Genomic DNA, 15,210 nt, shown 5'->3' on the forward strand with positions numbered 1-15,210 from the left:
AAATACTTATAGCACTATGTGTGTCCTGTGTGAATGGTATACTTGAGTCTCTTATTTATACATGTGGTTACGTTTTTTTGTTAAAGACATGTGGTTAAGTTATTTAGTAGTAGTAACGAATAACATGAAAACTTAATGTAAGTGAAACAGCTTCTTGTGACACATAGAAATCTTCATATTGTATAGTTACCATTCATATATACCCCTATCTTCTCTTAGGCTCTGTATTATTCCTTGGAACATAAGATATATATTTTTCCTTCTCTTCTTGAATCACACTCCCTATAACTTCAACAGAGCTGCACACACACAAGTAAAATCCTTCGGGTAGAGTGATTTAAGATCCATTATTATTAGTGTAAAATTCGGATTCAATTATATTTTTGATTATTTTTCGGTTTCATACCAAGTAGTATCCGACAGAGTACCGGGGAGTCCACCGGGGCGGTCAACAGAGAGATATAATAGATTTCGTCATTTTCAAAGTACCAATTTGGCCCTCCAATTCACTACTTTAAGTAAAAAGAAGGAAACAAACATAGCGCCACTGTTGAAGGATATTTTAGTCATTTACGGAGAGGACGGCGATCCAAATCTGCTTCACTGAAGCTCTCATTTTTTTTTTTTTTTTTGTTTTTTTGGCCTCGTCTCCTTCTTCCTTCTTCCCCTTTCTTTCTTTCTTTCTTGGTAGATGTTCACTGAGTCGACGAGACGATACGACTCACCGCCAGCCCTGATAAGACGTTTGCTTTTGGTTCGATCGAAACAGACTTTGTTCTTCTCTCTCTTGCTGGCTAGTGGCTACATACATACATACATACTCAGAAGGAGGCGATAGATCTGAGGAGGAATTAGCGGGGTTGGGAGTGTGATTCGTAATGGCTTCTACGGAAGTCGATTCCCGCTTAGCTCGAGTAGTGATCCCAGCTCTGGACAAGGTCATTAAGAACGCCTCCTGGCGTAAGCACTCCAAGCTCGCTCACGAGTGCAAATCCGTCATCGAGCGCCTCAGATCTCCTGATAATTCTTCTCCTCTCGCCGACTCTGATTCTGGGTCTTCCCTTCCTGGCCCCCTTCACGACGGAGGAGCCGCCGAGTACTCTCTCGCCGAGTCCGAGATCATCCTCAGCCCTCTCATTAACGCCTCCTCCACCGCCGTTCTCAAGATTGTCGATCCGGCCGTCGATTGCATCCAGAAGCTTATTGCCCATGGCTATGTTCGCGGTGAGGCCGATCCCACCGGCGGACCTGAGGCGCTACTCCTTTCCAAGCTCATCGAAACCATCTGCAAGTGTCACGAGCTCGACGATGAAGGACTCGAGTTACTCCTCCTCAAGACGCTCTTAACTGCGGTTACTTCTATTTCCCTCAGGATCCATGGAGACTCTCTGCTGCAGATCGTCAGGACTTGTTATGGCATCTACTTGGGTAGCAGAAACGTCGTTAATCAGGCCACCGCTAAGGCCTCGCTCGTCCAGATGTCTGTTATCGTCTTCAGAAGAATGGAGGCCGATTCGTCTACTGTCCCCATTCAGCCCATCGTCGTCGCCGAGCTTATGGAGCCCATGGACAAATCTGAATCTGACCCATCCACCACGCAGTCCGTTCAAGGTTTCATCACCAAAATTATGCAGGATATCGACGGAGTCTTCAATTCAGCTAACGCCAAGGGCACCTTCGGCGGCCATGACGGAGCCTTCGAGTCTTCTTTGCCCGGGACTGCGAACCCGACGGATCTGTTGGATTCTACTGATAAGGATATGTTGGATGCCAAGTACTGGGAGATCAGCATGTATAAGTCGGCTCTCGAAGGAAGAAAAGGGGAGCTGGCCGATGGGGAAGTGGAGAAAGACGATGATTCTGAGGTTCAGATTGGGAATAAGCTGAGAAGAGACGCCTTCTTGGTTTTCAGGGCACTTTGCAAGCTGTCCATGAAGACGCCTCCAAAGGAAGATCCTGAGTTGATGAGAGGGAAGATTGTGGCTCTCGAGCTATTGAAGATTCTCCTCGAGAATGCTGGTGCTGTCTTTAGAACCAGCGATAGGTTTGCTTCGCTTATCTTCCTGCATTTTTATAAGCCACATTAGGTAGTTTGTTATGCTATCTCTAGTTTCAGCCTTTTTTTTCCTAAGCTTTCAACATCGGAGATTGCTAGTTTATCTTCTCCATCTTCTTGATAGTTGCTTTGCGCAGAATGTTATTTAGTTGTTGGTGTTATTTTCTGAAAATCTAGTATCAATTCATTATGAAACAGGTTCTTAGGCGCCATCAAGCAGTATCTGTGTCTCTCCTTGCTGAAGAACAGTGCTTCAAATCTTATGATCATTTTCCAGCTTTCCTGCTCGATTTTACTTAGCTTGGTTTCAAGATTTCGTGCTGGGCTGAAGGCAGAGATTGGGGTGTTCTTCCCTATGATTGTTCTAAGAGTGTTAGAGAATGTTGCTCAACCTGATTTTCAACAGAAGATGATAGTGCTTCGGTTCCTGGACAAGCTCTGCATTGATTCACAGATTTTGGTAGATATCTTTATCAACTATGATTGTGATGTCAACTCATCCAATATATTTGAGAGGTATGAATTGATGTGGTATTTTTGGCTTATCTATGTCTTTATGTCCTGAATCTGTTTATTTTTTTTTTGTTGTATTAGTGTGAACTATCTATGACATTTATTTCCGTGTTTGTTTTCTATACCTTGTTTTTAGGATGGTGAATGGTCTCCTTAAGACTGCTCAAGGAGTGCCTCCTGGTACAGTCACTACCTTGTTGCCACCTCAGGAAGCAGCCATGAAGCTTGAAGCCATGAAATGCTTAGTTGCTGTTTTAAGGTCTATGGGAGTATGGGTGAATAAGCAGTTGCGTCTTCCGGATCCTTATTCTGCAAAATTGCTAGAAATTGATGATAGAAATCTTGAAGAAGGAAGTCATCCGGTGGAAAATGGTAAGGGGGATGGAGGCCATGGGGGTTTTGAAAGATCAGAATCCCAGTCTGAATTTTCCAGTGGGACTTCTGATGCCTTAGCAATAGAGCAACGCCGAGCTTACAAGCTCGAACTTCAGGTAAAAGTATTAAGTTACCTAAAGTTTCATTCGGCGCTCATTGACTTTTGCCTCAGCCTGTCAGCTAAAACCTGATTTGGTTTTATTGATGGCAGGAAGGTATTTCTATTTTCAACCAGAAACCTAAGAAAGGCATTGAATTTCTAATCAAGGCAAACAAGGTGGGGGACTCACCAGAGGAAATAGCAGCTTTTCTCAAAGATGCATCCGGGTTAAACAAGACTTTGGTAGGGGATTATTTGGGGGAAAGGGAGGACCTATCTCTTAAAGTGATGCATGCATATGTGGATTCTTTCGAATTTCAAGGCATGGAATTTGATGAGGCAATTCGAGCCTTTCTCCGGGGATTTAGGCTGCCAGGGGAAGCCCAGAAAATTGATCGTATCATGGAAAAGTTTGCTGAGCGTTACTGTAAATGTAATCCAAAGGCTTTTTCTAGCGCTGATACGGCATATGTCCTCGCTTACTCTGTCATATTGCTCAACACGGATGCACATAACCCTATGGTGAAGAGCAAGGTACATATTTAAATCCCTCTTGAGGGATATCCTACTCCAAGCTTGTTTTAAAGCTTGTGTAATGTTCAAACAAGTTAACTCATTATTAATTTTTCAATTACAACTTGCAGATGACAGCTGATGGTTTTATTAGAAATAATCGTGGTATAGATGATGGAAAAGATTTGCCTGAGGAATATCTACGTGCATTGTATGAAAGGATATCTAGAAATGAGATAAAGATGAAGGACGATGGTTTGGGTCCGCAACAGAAGCAGCCGACAAACCCAAGTAGATTACTTGGCTTAGATACTATCTTAAATATTGTTGTTCCTAGGCGTGGTGATGATATGTACATGGAGACCAGTGATGATCTTATTAGGCATATGCAAGAGAGGTTTAAAGAAAAAGCTCGCAAATCTGAGTAAGAAGCTTCCTCTATTGTGCATTTTTATTTTGCACACTCTTGTGCGGTGGTCTGCTTCACCCATGTTGGTTCTGTTTTCATTTTTTTCCTCTTTTGGGCATCTTCAAACTTATGTTCTGATAGTCAATTCTTTGGGAGTTAGTGGTTGGTCAGGTCATTACTGCTGGCTTCTGGTCTTATTGTTATTTCTATTTTGCTATTTAGCTATGATTTTTATATGTGGAAGTACCTGAAAAAGTGTATGTCGTGGTTTCTAATTTTTGTTTTCCACTGTAGGTCAGTTTATTATGCAGCCTCGGATGTGGTTATACTCAGATTTATGGTTGAGGTGTGTTGGGCTCCTATGTTGGCAGCTTTCAGTGTTCCACTTGACCAAAGTGATGATGCAGTCATTACAACATTATGTCTGGAGGGTTTCCACCATGCCATCCATGTCACTTCTGTAATGTCCTTAAAAACGCACAGAGATGCCTTTGTGACTTCGCTAGCAAAATTTACTTCCCTCCACTCTCCTGCTGATATCAAGCAAAAAAACATTGAAGCAATTAAGGTTTGTATTTTTGTTTCTCAACTTCCTACCTTTATATTCAAGGTACAAAACGAGATAGGGGGAATCTCATTTAGTCTTATGTTTCATTCTATGCTGGACTAGCATTGACAATTTTGCGTCTGAAAATCTTGGGGAAAAAATAATTTCATGTTTTTTTTGGCACTTTTCTCATTTCTAGGAAATGATAATTGAATTAGCTGTTTCTTTCGAAGTGAGTTGGGTTAACTTGCATCACATCCAAACATGGTTAATCTTGAAAACACCAATGGATGATAAGAAATGGCTTCGATTGATTAAGTTTGTTTTGTCTGTATACTGATAGGCAATAGTAAAACTGGCGGAGGAAGAAGGTAACTATCTACAAGATGCTTGGGAGCATATATTGACTTGTGTTTCACGGTTTGAGCATCTTCATCTCTTGGGGGAAGGAGCGCCTCCTGATGCCACTTTCTTTGCATTTCCGCAAACGGAGTCAGGAAACTCTCCACTGGCTAAGCCAAATTCCGCACCTGCAGTTAAAGAAAGAGCACCTGGAAAACATCAGTATGCTGCATCTGCTGTGATAAGGGGTTCCTACGATGGTTCCGGTGTTGCTGGCAAGGCTTCTAATACAGTGACAACTGAACAGATGAACAACCTGATATCTAATCTGAACTTGCTAGAACAAGTTGGTGACATGAGTCGGATATTTACTCGTAGTCAAAGATTGAACAGTGAAGCCATAATTGACTTTGTTAAATCCCTCTGCAAAGTTTCCATGGATGAGTTACGATCTCCATCTGATCCACGGGTCTTCAGCCTAACAAAGATTGTGGAAATAGCGTAAGTATCAATCTTTTATTTACAATACTGTTGTGTTTTGCTCAAACTCTCTCTTATTTATACTCTATTGGGGTTAATGGCAGGCACTATAACATGAACCGCATAAGACTCGTCTGGTCGAGCATCTGGCATGTGCTATCGGATTTCTTTGTGACTATTGGCTGTTCTGATAACCTCTCTATTGCAATTTTTGCAATGGATTCTTTGCGCCAGCTGTCTATGAAGTTCTTAGAGCGGGAAGAGTTGGCGAATTATAACTTCCAAAATGAGTTTATGAAACCTTTTGTTGTTGTCATGCGCAAAAGTGGTGCTGTTGAGATCAGGGAATTGATTATACGATGTGTCTCACAGATGGTTTTATCCCGTGTTGACAATGTCAAGTCGGGATGGAAGAGTATGTTCATGGTATTTGATCCATCAAACTCCCGTTTATGTTGATGTCTCTCTCAGTTGTTGATGACAGATATACTTACTGAAATCTGTTTGCTCTTGCAGATTTTCACTACAGCGGCACATGATGCACATAAAAATATTGTGTTCCTGTCTTTTGAAATGGTTGAGAAGATTATCCGAGACTACTTCCCACACATCACAGAGACAGAGACGACCACCTTCACAGACTGTGTGAATTGCCTTGTTGCGTTCACCAATAGTAAATTTGAGAAAGATATTAGTCTCCAAGCTATTGCTTTCCTTCAATATTGCGCAAGAAAACTTGCTGAAGGCTCTGTTGGTTCATCATTAAGAAGGAACCCTCCATCATCTCCTCCAGGTGGAAAAAGTGGAAAACAAGATAGTGGAAAATTTCTAGAAAGTGACGAACATTTGTATTCTTGGTTTCCGTTATTAGCCGGTAAGCCACATTTTCGCACTTGTTGTCACAATAATCTTACTTTTTAAAATCAACATAAGCATCACAATGACATTTTTGGCTTTCTTTTACGTGCAGGTTTATCTGAACTTAGTTTCGACCCAAGAGCAGAAATTAGGAAGGTTGCATTGAAAGTCCTGTTTGATACTCTGCGGAACCATGGTGACCATTTCAGCCTGTCTTTATGGGAACGGGTTTTTGAGTCTGTTTTATTTCGGATATTCGACTATGTGCGGCATGACGTTGACCCATCTGGTGAGGATTCAGCAGATCAGATAGGTTACAATGGTGAAGTTGACCAAGAGTCTTGGCTTTATGAGACATGCTCGTTGGCTCTACAGCTAGTTGTAGACCTCTTTGTAAATTTCTACAAGACAGTTAATCCTCTCCTTAAGAAGGTACTGATGTTATTCGTAAGCTTGATAAAACGTCCTCACCAAAGTCTTGCTGGTGCGGGTATTGCTGCGCTTGTCCGTCTGATGAGAGATGTCGGTCATCAATTCTCAGACGAACAATGGCTCGAGGTTGTGTCATGTATCAAAGAAGCAGCGGATGCTACATCCCCTGACTTCTCATATGTTACCAGTGAAGATATGACGGAGGATGTAAGCAATGGGGACGAAACAAATGATAATTCCAACGACGCACTGAGAAGAAGAAACAGGCAGCTTCATGCTGCCGTCGCAGATGCCAAATCCAAAGCTTCAATTCAGATTTTTGTGATTCAGGTCAGTAAGTCTCAAGTCTCTGGTGATGAAGCATGGATATATTCACACATAATCGATCTCATCAGTATATGTGTATGTTTGTGCACTTGTTCTTTATTTGCAGGCGGTAACAGATATTTACGACATGTACCGTACGTCTCTCACAGCCAATCACATGTTGATGCTCTTCGACGCTATGCATGGTATTGCATCCAACGCTCACACAATCAATGCCGATCCACTCTTACGTTCCAAGCTCCAGGAGCTGGGGTCGTCCCCTGAATCCCAAGAAGCTCCTCTGCTGCGCCTGGAGAACGAATCTTTCCAAACATGTATGACCTTCTTAGACAACATCATCTCAGACCAGCCTGTGGGTTACGACGAGGCTAAAATAGAAACCCACCTCATAAGCCTCTGCAGAGAGGTGTTAGAGTTCTACATAGATATCTCGTGTGCAAAGGAGCAGTCGTCTAGATGGGTGGTTCCCTCAGGGACAGGAAAAAGGAAAGAGCTAACCGCGCGGGCTCCACTAGTGGTCGCTGCAATCCAGACACTGGGAAACATGGGAGAGTCACTGTTTAAGAAGAACTTGCCGGAGTTGTTTCCGTTGATAGCGACGTTGATAAGTTGTGAACATGGGTCAGGGGAAGTACAAGTTGCCCTTAGTGATATGCTTCAGACATCAATGGGACCTGTTCTCCTCCGCTCTTGCTGCTGATCTCTCTCTCTCTCTCTTCATTTGCTCCCTCGATTTTAATCATAATTCTGATTGGTTCTTCTCTTTTGAGGTTTCTTTTTTTTTTTTTTTTTTGTCACAAAAATTTACGTTTGCCTGATCGGTGGTAGCCATGGGAAGAAGGTAGCGTTCACGAGGTGTTTCTTTTCTTATAATGTAAATTGTAAAATATTAGACAGTCTGTGTTTTTGACACATTGTTTCATAATAAGTCTTCTACTAATCTTTCTTTTTATTTCGAGGTTGGATGAATCATAAAACGTGATTTAGTAAGGCGTTTTTTACAATCAAAAGTGAACGAAAAGTTGAGTACTAACATAGATAAAATAAAATAAATAGAAAGAATACAGATGATGATGGGTGCGTCATGTGTGAATCTCGATAATTATGTTACAAACTTAGAACAAAGTCAAAACTGGATGCCGAGGCGACGGATCTCAGAACGGAAGACGGGACTGGAAGAGAGAGTACGATGAGCCAAACTTCGAATGTCTTCTCTTGAACATTCCTTTGATATTCTCACCAACTCCCACAACGCTCCTCCGCTTATCATCTCCTTCGCATTCACCTCTGCCCCCACCAAACAATACCCAAAAACACCAATGAATATGATGAACCACAAGGACCACAAAGAAAAGCCAAGGATCGCACTAACCATGCTGGGCCAAATGACATAAAGCTAGCTCTATGTGCCGCCTGATTGGCGCAGCTTCATCGTTAGCATGTTGTACAATCCATGGAAGAGCTCCGTCTTCTATTAGTAGTGATCTTCCACTCTTAACACCTTCATACACTCTTCAAATTAACCCACCAAAACAAGAAATGTCTCTACACACTAGGTGACCTTGATGGAAAACTAGAACGGCTTTTTACCTTGAGTGGTTGCTCGGGACTCGCACTTTGCAAAGTTTGCAATTCCACGAGCCACCTGCGCAAGAACATCCGGATGTCCGCATCTAACCATTCCTAACAACGCTTTTATTCCACCATCCGACCATAGTCTTGCTTGAAGTTTGTCTGCCAGACATAAAAGACATCTCAGAAATTGGTCGGTTTCTTCGTTCAAAAGAAAATGACAGTTGAATATGTTATTTTACCATTGCCACAGAGATTAGCAATAGCTCCAGCAACCATGCGTAAAGTCTGTGGATCCTCTGCATCTGCAGCTGTTAGAGATAGCAAGCTGATTCCACCTTGGTCCACTATCAGTTGTTGACTCACTTCTGTTACCACACAAACAAAACTAAAACACATGAGCACATATTGCCACACTAAGTGACCACAAGCCATTTAACTAGTCTGTTTCTGCTTTCACCGTCTGTTTAACCTCCAAATATTATTCAGTATCCATAAGCATTTACCATTCATTGCGAGATTGGCAATCGCACCAGCGGCGACTCTTCGGACAGTTTCATCTTCGTAGCTTCTCAGAAGCATCAACAATGATGTAAGCCCTCCAGCTTCAACTATCTTTTCTTGATTTGCCTCTGCTTATCAAACCCAAAGAAAATAGGGGAACTGTGATACCTTATAGCGACAACAAAAATATGAACCTCAAGAGATGATCATATATGTATGTGAGTGAGCAAAAGTTACCTTCAGCTGCAAGATTCGCCACAACTTTCACAGCATGAATTCTTATGTTTGCATCATCTGACTCAAGCAATTGCAAAATCTTTTGAAGTCCCACTGTTTCAAGGAGGATAGAAAGTTAGAAGAACCACAAAGGCGGTTGTACACATTCCGGCGCAAACATTTTAGAAGAAATTCCTATTACCTTGCTCACATAGTGTAGCAAACGGTGCCTTCTGTCCGTTCAGAGATTCTCTTGCTTGGGAATGCCGTGAGGGTAATGAGTCCGTGCCAGAAAATGAATTCCCTGGGGCACCGCTGTCCAAGCATCGTCTCATCTAGAAGAATAAGACTCAACTGTCAGGTAAACTCAAGGTTGAACCAAAATCATTACCAAGATACAGTTGTTATCAAGTACAAGAGCAGGTGGTTGCGAATATGTGCCTCATAGTGATTATAGTAAGATCAAAGAAACTCTAACCGTGCTTGTACAATTTTCCAAGTGTTACAAGGTATATTCAATGAGTGAAAACGATAAAGACTAATCCTTTATTTGATGTAAAAGACAGTTGCTTTACAGCAATTAAAGGAGAGACCTTCACACCCACTAAATTCGTAAATTTTGTACCTGGTCAGCTTCAAAAGTAAGTTGCACAAGTTGACTTCGTAATATAGTGACCTCTTCTTCAAGTTTCTTTTTCTGAATAGCCTCATCCTCCAGCAGTTTTTGTAGTCTTGATATTCCAGCATCTTCGCCTTCCTAAAACGCCAGAGAGCTTGGTTAAATATTATCTAAGATGTTAAATCATTTGAGAGGGGGAGAGAGATAGAAAGAGCGAAAAAGAAGTTAAAGACTGGGTACCCCTGATTTTGTCTTCAGCGTTGAATGGCTTTTTATTTTGCTAACTTCCTCTTCAGCTGCCTTCCTTAACCTCATTTCGTTCTCAAGTGATTCTTTTAACCTGGTGAATTCACTAGCTGTAACAACCCCGTTGACCTGCAGGTTAATTTTTACAGGTTAAAGATTCGTACACTCCCATCACCTGAAAAGAAAATAAGAGTTCTGTGGGCTAGTACCTCTCCATTGCGTTTACCATTCTCATGGTTCCGCTGGCTCGATATCAGCTTTTCTTCAAGCTTTTTAACTGACTCCATATACTCCATTTGACACTTTAGTTTCTCCTTCTGTAAATAGAATATTAGAAAACAAATATCCGATTTCAGGTACTGAAACAAAACACGGATATGAAACCGTTTTTTATTTTATTTTTTCGAATTCTTTTGGGTGTATGCTAACCTCTAAGGCCTCAGCAAAGTTTTTTTCAACTTCTGATATACGATTTTGTGCTTGTCGATTTATTCTCTCCACATCGTCATCAAATGCTTTCAGCTGCCTTTCATTTTCAGCAATCACCTTATCAAGTTGGACCTCAAGTTTCTTGGATAAACTTTTGTAATCAAATTCTTCCTTTATCTTTAACATATTCTCTACCTTCATTGCCTGCCCAAAAATTAAAACACTTATGGTTTTGAATATTTTCAAAAAGACTTCTACATTACGTGTTGGGTAAAGATAGTGATAGCGCACCCTTTGACCAAATAATATAGTACTTGTTGTCTCCCCTCTATGGCGTGGAGAGGGACCAATGGTCACAATTAGGGATGTTCTTGCTGTGCCTAAAATGCAAAAAACATCTGTATAAGCGGCTGATAATTCTGAAAAGTCCAGTTATTAGGAATTCAGAATTCAAGACACCAGGACTTAGGATATGAGCAATAAGATAACTAACCACCAAATGAATCTCTCAACAAGCGAGTAAGTTTTGAATCGCGAAGTGGAACATGAGGGCTATTCTCAGCTATTGCATTTATGCATTTTCCTAAAGCACTAAGTGAAAGATTAATGGATTTAGCTTCCTCCAGCATGTGCCCTTCGCTGCCTGCATAGCAAGAAAGAAGGTGATAATGAGTACACCCAAAAGGTGGAATCTTACAGAGCATCATAGGAAAAGTAGGAAATGTGTTAGTAACTGATACTGTCTTTCATTGAGGGAAAACGAAGAAATGAGTGAATCTGCTGAGTACAAAGAGCTTTGACAAGCTATGTCAATTGATTATTAGAGGTTTATACCAGACTTGTGAACACGTTCAGAACCAGCAAGATCAACTAGAACAAGCTTGCTTCTCCTAACCAATGGTTTTGATGGTCTGAGAAAGTGAGATGAGTTCTCCGTTTCAGTTGAGACCGGATCCTCGTTTTCTACCACCGACCTCTTGACATGTACCTGAACTATTATTGATCATGCATCAACTCAAGATAACAATAGAGATGAACGTAACGGTATATCAAAATATAATGTCTCAAAAGTTGGGAAGGATAAACAGAAGTGAATTACCATGAGAATTGCATGACTTCGAGAAGATTCAGTATTCAATTTTGTATTGGCTGCAACCCTATGTGTTTCCCCTAGCTGGAGGAGCTCAAGGAAATTTTGTTGGTTCCTGATCTCTACATGGGTTGCCCCAGGCAAGGAGACATCTCCAGTTTTGGGGTCTTCGACAATAGCAATATTGTCATTAGATGGGTCTAGGAGATCTTGGATGGTCTCCATATAAAGCTGGAGATAGAGAGAGAGTTAGTGTCTAATGCAAAGTAGTAGTAAGTGAGGAAACAAACAATGTAAGAAAAGAAAGAAAACCTGTAAATAAGAGACAGAGACAGAGTCAGTGTCAAGGGAAGTGCCAGCAATGATATCTTCCATGGAACGAACCATGATACCACGAGCAGCAGTATCTTCGTCTCCTAATCTTCCAAGGGTAAAAGTTTTGCCAGTACCGGTCTGACCATAGGCCATGACAGTTCCATTGTAACCCTCAAGAACACTCTACAAAGTAGTGGGGGTAATCAAAGTAAATTCAGATGAATAAACAAAAAAAAAAAAAAAAAAAAGGGGTGGGGGGAGAGAAAAGGAAAGAGACCTCAACAACAGGCTTGGCAACAACTTGGTAGACGCGTTTCTGTGAAGCAGCTTCGGTAAGCACGTCATCAAACTCATAGGTTTCAGTATCCCAATTGTTTTTCCTGAGTTTCAACCTTTTAAGCTGGAGATATGGAGACAAAACAGTGAGAGAGAGTAGAAGGAAGAAAACACCAACCCAAAAGGGAAGAAGAAGAGAAGAGAAACACCTCAGGTTGCAGCTCAACACAATCAGCAAAATCAGCATCTGCGACGGACTCATCAGCATTACGAGGTCGTAATCTAACAGCGACTCGAACTCTCCCAGGCACTGAAGCAAAATTAAAAAAGAAGAAGATGATTTAGCTGATAGAGATCGACAAAATCGTCCAGTATAAAGGGCAATTAAACAACATCCATTAATCAAATCAATCATCCAAGTAAGTCGATTTGGAAACACAGAGAGAGAGTTGCTTAATCTTCACTAACCACAAAGCTAGGAGATGAGAGTGAAACTTGCAAATTGAAATCGCATCTCAGTAAGTAGGTAATTAATTACTACAACAACCACAAAAAGAGAGAGAGAGAGAGAGAGAGAAAGGAGGAGGGGACCTCCATTGTCTGCGAGAGAAGCAGAAGAGGTGGAGTTGCGACGGGGGGCGGAGGAGGAAGGAATCCTGGATTTGAAAGAAGACGATCTGAGATTGCTGGAGCCTGAGACGGGTCTCATGGATCCTCCTCTAACCGCACCATTTCTCGATGAAGATGAAGCCATAGCCATCCCCTCCTCTCTTATCTATATATATATATATGCTAGCCTAACAACAGTCTTCTTCTCCGTCTTCTCTACAGAGCCGACTGAGTTTATTTATTTATGCGAACAGAAGAATTAAAATTCAAAACATAAAAAAAAAAAAAAAAAAAAGGAGAATAGAGGCGAACAAAGAAGAAGAAGAAGAAAACCCCACCGAAAATTACAAGAAAAGAGTTGTGGACTGTTTTTTTTTTTTTTTTTTTGCCTCAATTTCGTCTCTTCAATTTTTTTATTATTACTATTATTTAATTATTAAAATAATTAGAAGAAAAAAAAACACAGCAGTGCCAGTGAGTTATGGAGGAGGAGGAGGTTGGCGGGGCCCACACGCGTCCGCATTTTGAATGGGAAGAAAGAAAGACAGAGACAGTCGTTGGGTTTTTCAGTGGCTCCCACTTTTCTCAAAAAGAGTCCACTGTTTTTTTTTACCTTTTTACCCTTTTCCAGGTTCCTTCCTTTTTTTTCTTTTTGGCTCGCTTTAATTGCGCCGAACGGGTCGGTTTGGTGGGTTTAGTGTACTCCTCCCCATTAGATCATGATGCTTGCTTTCTCTGTTTAATAAGGAAGGCTGCTGAATTACCCTTCCTTCTCACAGGTTATTCGTTTGTATTGGATCTGTGTCCAGTTTTGGCTGAGCCCATTTTTAAAAAATAATTTTGGAAATTGGTGGCCCACGCAGAATCCTATCTAACTTCAACGTTTTTTTTACTTTGAAACTCCAGTCATGACAGACGACGGATTTAGCTGTCAAATTTACGCACTTGGTGAGAGAGACAGACAGTGTGTCAATTGATTGAGACTGTACTTTAAAAACTAAACTAGACAAACAAAAAGAAAAACCCCTTTCAGATCAAAAGGACACTACTAGTAACAACTGTTAGTAATAAAACTAACTTTTTGACATGTGAAACAGAGGTTTTGGTTTTAACTTGTGAGCGTGTTCATGTCTCATCATCAGCTTGCTTTACCGAGAGGATACAAAATGAAAGACTTAACCAACAACAGTAGAAGCTTTATTTTTGACCCTTTTTTAACCAGCAAGTGGATTGGCGTGGATCGTCACACGGTTTAGCCTTATCTCAGCAAGCGGCCTATCTCTTGGCCCTGTTTGTGTCTGCAATATCATTAGAGAGTTAGTATTCTTTATCTTGTGTAAAACAAATTCACATCAAGAAAACTTTAACAGTTGCTAGTAAGGAAGATAAGAGTTCAATCAAGTATTTTTTGGGAAGGTAAAAAAAGAGGTTGGTTAACTAACCTTTTCCATAATGTCAAGGACTTCGAAGCCATGAATGACTTTGCCAAAGATGGTGTACGATCCATTGAGATGTGGTTGTTTAGCGTAGGTGATAAAGAACTGGCTTCCGTTGGTGTTTGGTCCACTGTTTGCCATTGAGAGCATACCTCTTGCATTGTGCTGCAATAATAACCAGCAGCAGGTCAAGAAACAGATCAGGAGGATAGTAAGTAAGTAAGTAACCCTCTCTTCTCTTCTCTTGTAAGATAGATAGATAGATCGATAGATTACCTTAAGGGAGTCACGGATCTCATCATTGAATTTCTTGCCCCAGATGCTAGTACCTCCTTTGCCGGTGCCATTAGGGTCACCTCCTTGAATCATGAACCCTTTGATATTTCTATGAAATATGGTACCATCGTAGTACCCACTTGCACATAACGCCAAAAAGTTCTGCATCGAAAGATATTGTAACCAAATTAAATAAGCAAATTCCCCTCCCTATCATCCTATTATCATCATAAGATTCAACCCTAAACCCTAATTTCAATCGATTTTGAATATATAAGTTGCAAGACAAAGGAGCAGAAACAATCCATCAGAGATAATAATAAGCAATCAAAAACCGAGAGAGAGAGAGAGAGAGAGAGATGTGAAGAACTAACCTCAGCACTCTTGGGAACCTCGTCGCAGAAGATCTCGCACTTTATATCACCCAGATTCGTGTGCAATGTTACTGACTGCACATTATATTATACATACAATTATCGCCCAAAACAAATTCAAAAAAAACATAAATAGAACGAACGATTGATCGACGACGTCTCTCACCATTGATTGATGCTCGGAAAACTAGCTGAGGCTTCTTTTCCCACTTCCTCTTTAGTCGCGTCGATGCTTTTGGCGCTTCCCCTTCCTTCCAGAGACATCTCTCTATACTAAAACTAGCAACGTCGCCGCC

The 15,210-nt window shown here is 41.1% G+C and overlaps 3 protein-coding genes across 7 annotated transcripts; 1 reads left to right on the forward strand and 2 right to left on the reverse strand.

Annotated features, from left to right (window-relative positions):
- The first annotated feature begins 226 nt into the window (after positions 1 to 226).
- On the forward strand, positions 227 to 7,892 carry LOC104759045 (brefeldin A-inhibited guanine nucleotide-exchange protein 3). 3 transcript variants are annotated; one of them, XM_087485090.1, is made up of 11 exons: positions 227 to 2,044; positions 2,255 to 2,572; positions 2,706 to 3,060; positions 3,156 to 3,578; positions 3,689 to 3,981; positions 4,261 to 4,534; positions 4,857 to 5,356; positions 5,440 to 5,761; positions 5,852 to 6,209; positions 6,306 to 6,955; positions 7,059 to 7,892. In XM_087485090.1, the coding sequence occupies exons 1-11, from the start codon at positions 879 to 881 to the stop codon at positions 7,650 to 7,652; spliced, it is 5,253 nt and encodes a 1,750-aa protein (XP_087341216.1). In that variant the 5' UTR covers positions 227 to 878; the 3' UTR covers positions 7,653 to 7,892. The 3 variants fall into 3 exon arrangements, with proteins under 3 accessions (XP_087341216.1, XP_087341217.1, XP_087341218.1); XM_087485091.1 differs by having other exon boundaries at positions 603 to 2,087; XM_087485092.1 differs by having other exon boundaries at positions 1,934 to 2,087; positions 4,266 to 4,534.
- A 25-nt stretch (positions 7,893 to 7,917) lies between these two features.
- LOC104758388 (kinesin-like protein KIN-UB) lies at positions 7,918 to 13,277 on the reverse strand. Of its 3 annotated transcripts, none has more exons than XM_087485093.1 (19): positions 12,811 to 13,277; positions 12,429 to 12,529; positions 12,221 to 12,343; positions 11,941 to 12,126; positions 11,638 to 11,859; positions 11,373 to 11,526; positions 11,032 to 11,181; positions 10,830 to 10,918; positions 10,539 to 10,742; positions 10,319 to 10,426; positions 10,104 to 10,238; positions 9,870 to 10,001; positions 9,447 to 9,579; positions 9,266 to 9,358; positions 9,031 to 9,156; positions 8,767 to 8,892; positions 8,543 to 8,686; positions 8,325 to 8,453; positions 7,918 to 8,239 (listed from the first exon to the last, which is right to left on the reverse strand). In XM_087485093.1, the coding sequence occupies exons 1-19, from the start codon at positions 12,977 to 12,979 to the stop codon at positions 8,079 to 8,081; spliced, it is 2,685 nt and encodes an 894-aa protein (XP_087341219.1). In that variant the 5' UTR covers positions 12,980 to 13,277; the 3' UTR covers positions 7,918 to 8,078. The 3 variants fall into 3 exon arrangements, with proteins under 3 accessions (XP_087341219.1, XP_087341222.1, XP_087341220.1); XM_087485096.1 differs by having other exon boundaries at positions 11,273 to 11,526; positions 12,811 to 13,220; XM_087485094.1 differs by having other exon boundaries at positions 12,688 to 13,195.
- Positions 13,278 to 13,843: 566 nt separating this feature from the next.
- LOC104738599 (peptidyl-prolyl cis-trans isomerase CYP18-1) lies at positions 13,844 to 15,207 on the reverse strand. The gene is made up of 5 exons (XM_010458755.2): positions 15,081 to 15,207; positions 14,915 to 14,989; positions 14,541 to 14,702; positions 14,271 to 14,429; positions 13,844 to 14,126 (listed from the first exon to the last, which is right to left on the reverse strand). The coding sequence occupies exons 1-5, from the start codon at positions 15,081 to 15,083 to the stop codon at positions 14,043 to 14,045; spliced, it is 483 nt and encodes a 160-aa protein (XP_010457057.1). The 5' UTR covers positions 15,084 to 15,207; the 3' UTR covers positions 13,844 to 14,042.
- Between the last annotated feature and the right edge of the window lie 3 nt (positions 15,208 to 15,210).

This window comes from Camelina sativa, chromosome 14 (genome assembly GCF_030686135.1).
Source record: "Camelina sativa cultivar CO46 ecotype springtype chromosome 14, ASM3068613v1".
Taxonomy (NCBI): Eukaryota; Viridiplantae; Streptophyta; class Magnoliopsida; order Brassicales; family Brassicaceae; genus Camelina; species Camelina sativa.

Excerpts from the sequence above, each read along its gene's own strand:
- LOC104758388 (XM_087485093.1), bottom strand. The coding sequence starts at position 12,979 with ATGGCTATGGCTTCATCTTCATCGAGAAATGGTGCGGTTAGAGGAGGA. Across the intron at positions 11,527-11,637 it reads GAAGTCATGCAATTCTCATG|GTACATGTCAAGAGGTCGGT; the intron begins GTAATTCACTTC and ends ATAATAGTTCAG. Across the intron at positions 8,893-9,030 it reads TGCCAATCTCGCAATGAATG|AAGTGAGTCAACAACTGATA; the intron begins GTAAATGCTTAT and ends GTGTGGTAACAG.
- LOC104738599 (XM_010458755.2), bottom strand. Across the intron at positions 14,703-14,914 it reads AGGTTCCCAAGAGTGCTGAG|AACTTTTTGGCGTTATGTGC; the intron begins GTTAGTTCTTCA and ends CTTTCGATGCAG. Across the intron at positions 14,430-14,540 it reads AGATCCGTGACTCCCTTAAG|CACAATGCAAGAGGTATGCT; the intron begins GTAATCTATCGA and ends TTATTATTGCAG.
- LOC104759045 (XM_087485090.1), top strand. The coding sequence starts at position 879 with ATGGCTTCTACGGAAGTCGATTCCCGCTTAGCTCGAGTAGTGATCCCA. Across the intron at positions 5,357-5,439 it reads ACAAAGATTGTGGAAATAGC|GCACTATAACATGAACCGCA; the intron begins GTAAGTATCAAT and ends GGTTAATGGCAG. Across the intron at positions 6,956-7,058 it reads TTCAGATTTTTGTGATTCAG|GCGGTAACAGATATTTACGA; the intron begins GTCAGTAAGTCT and ends CTTTATTTGCAG.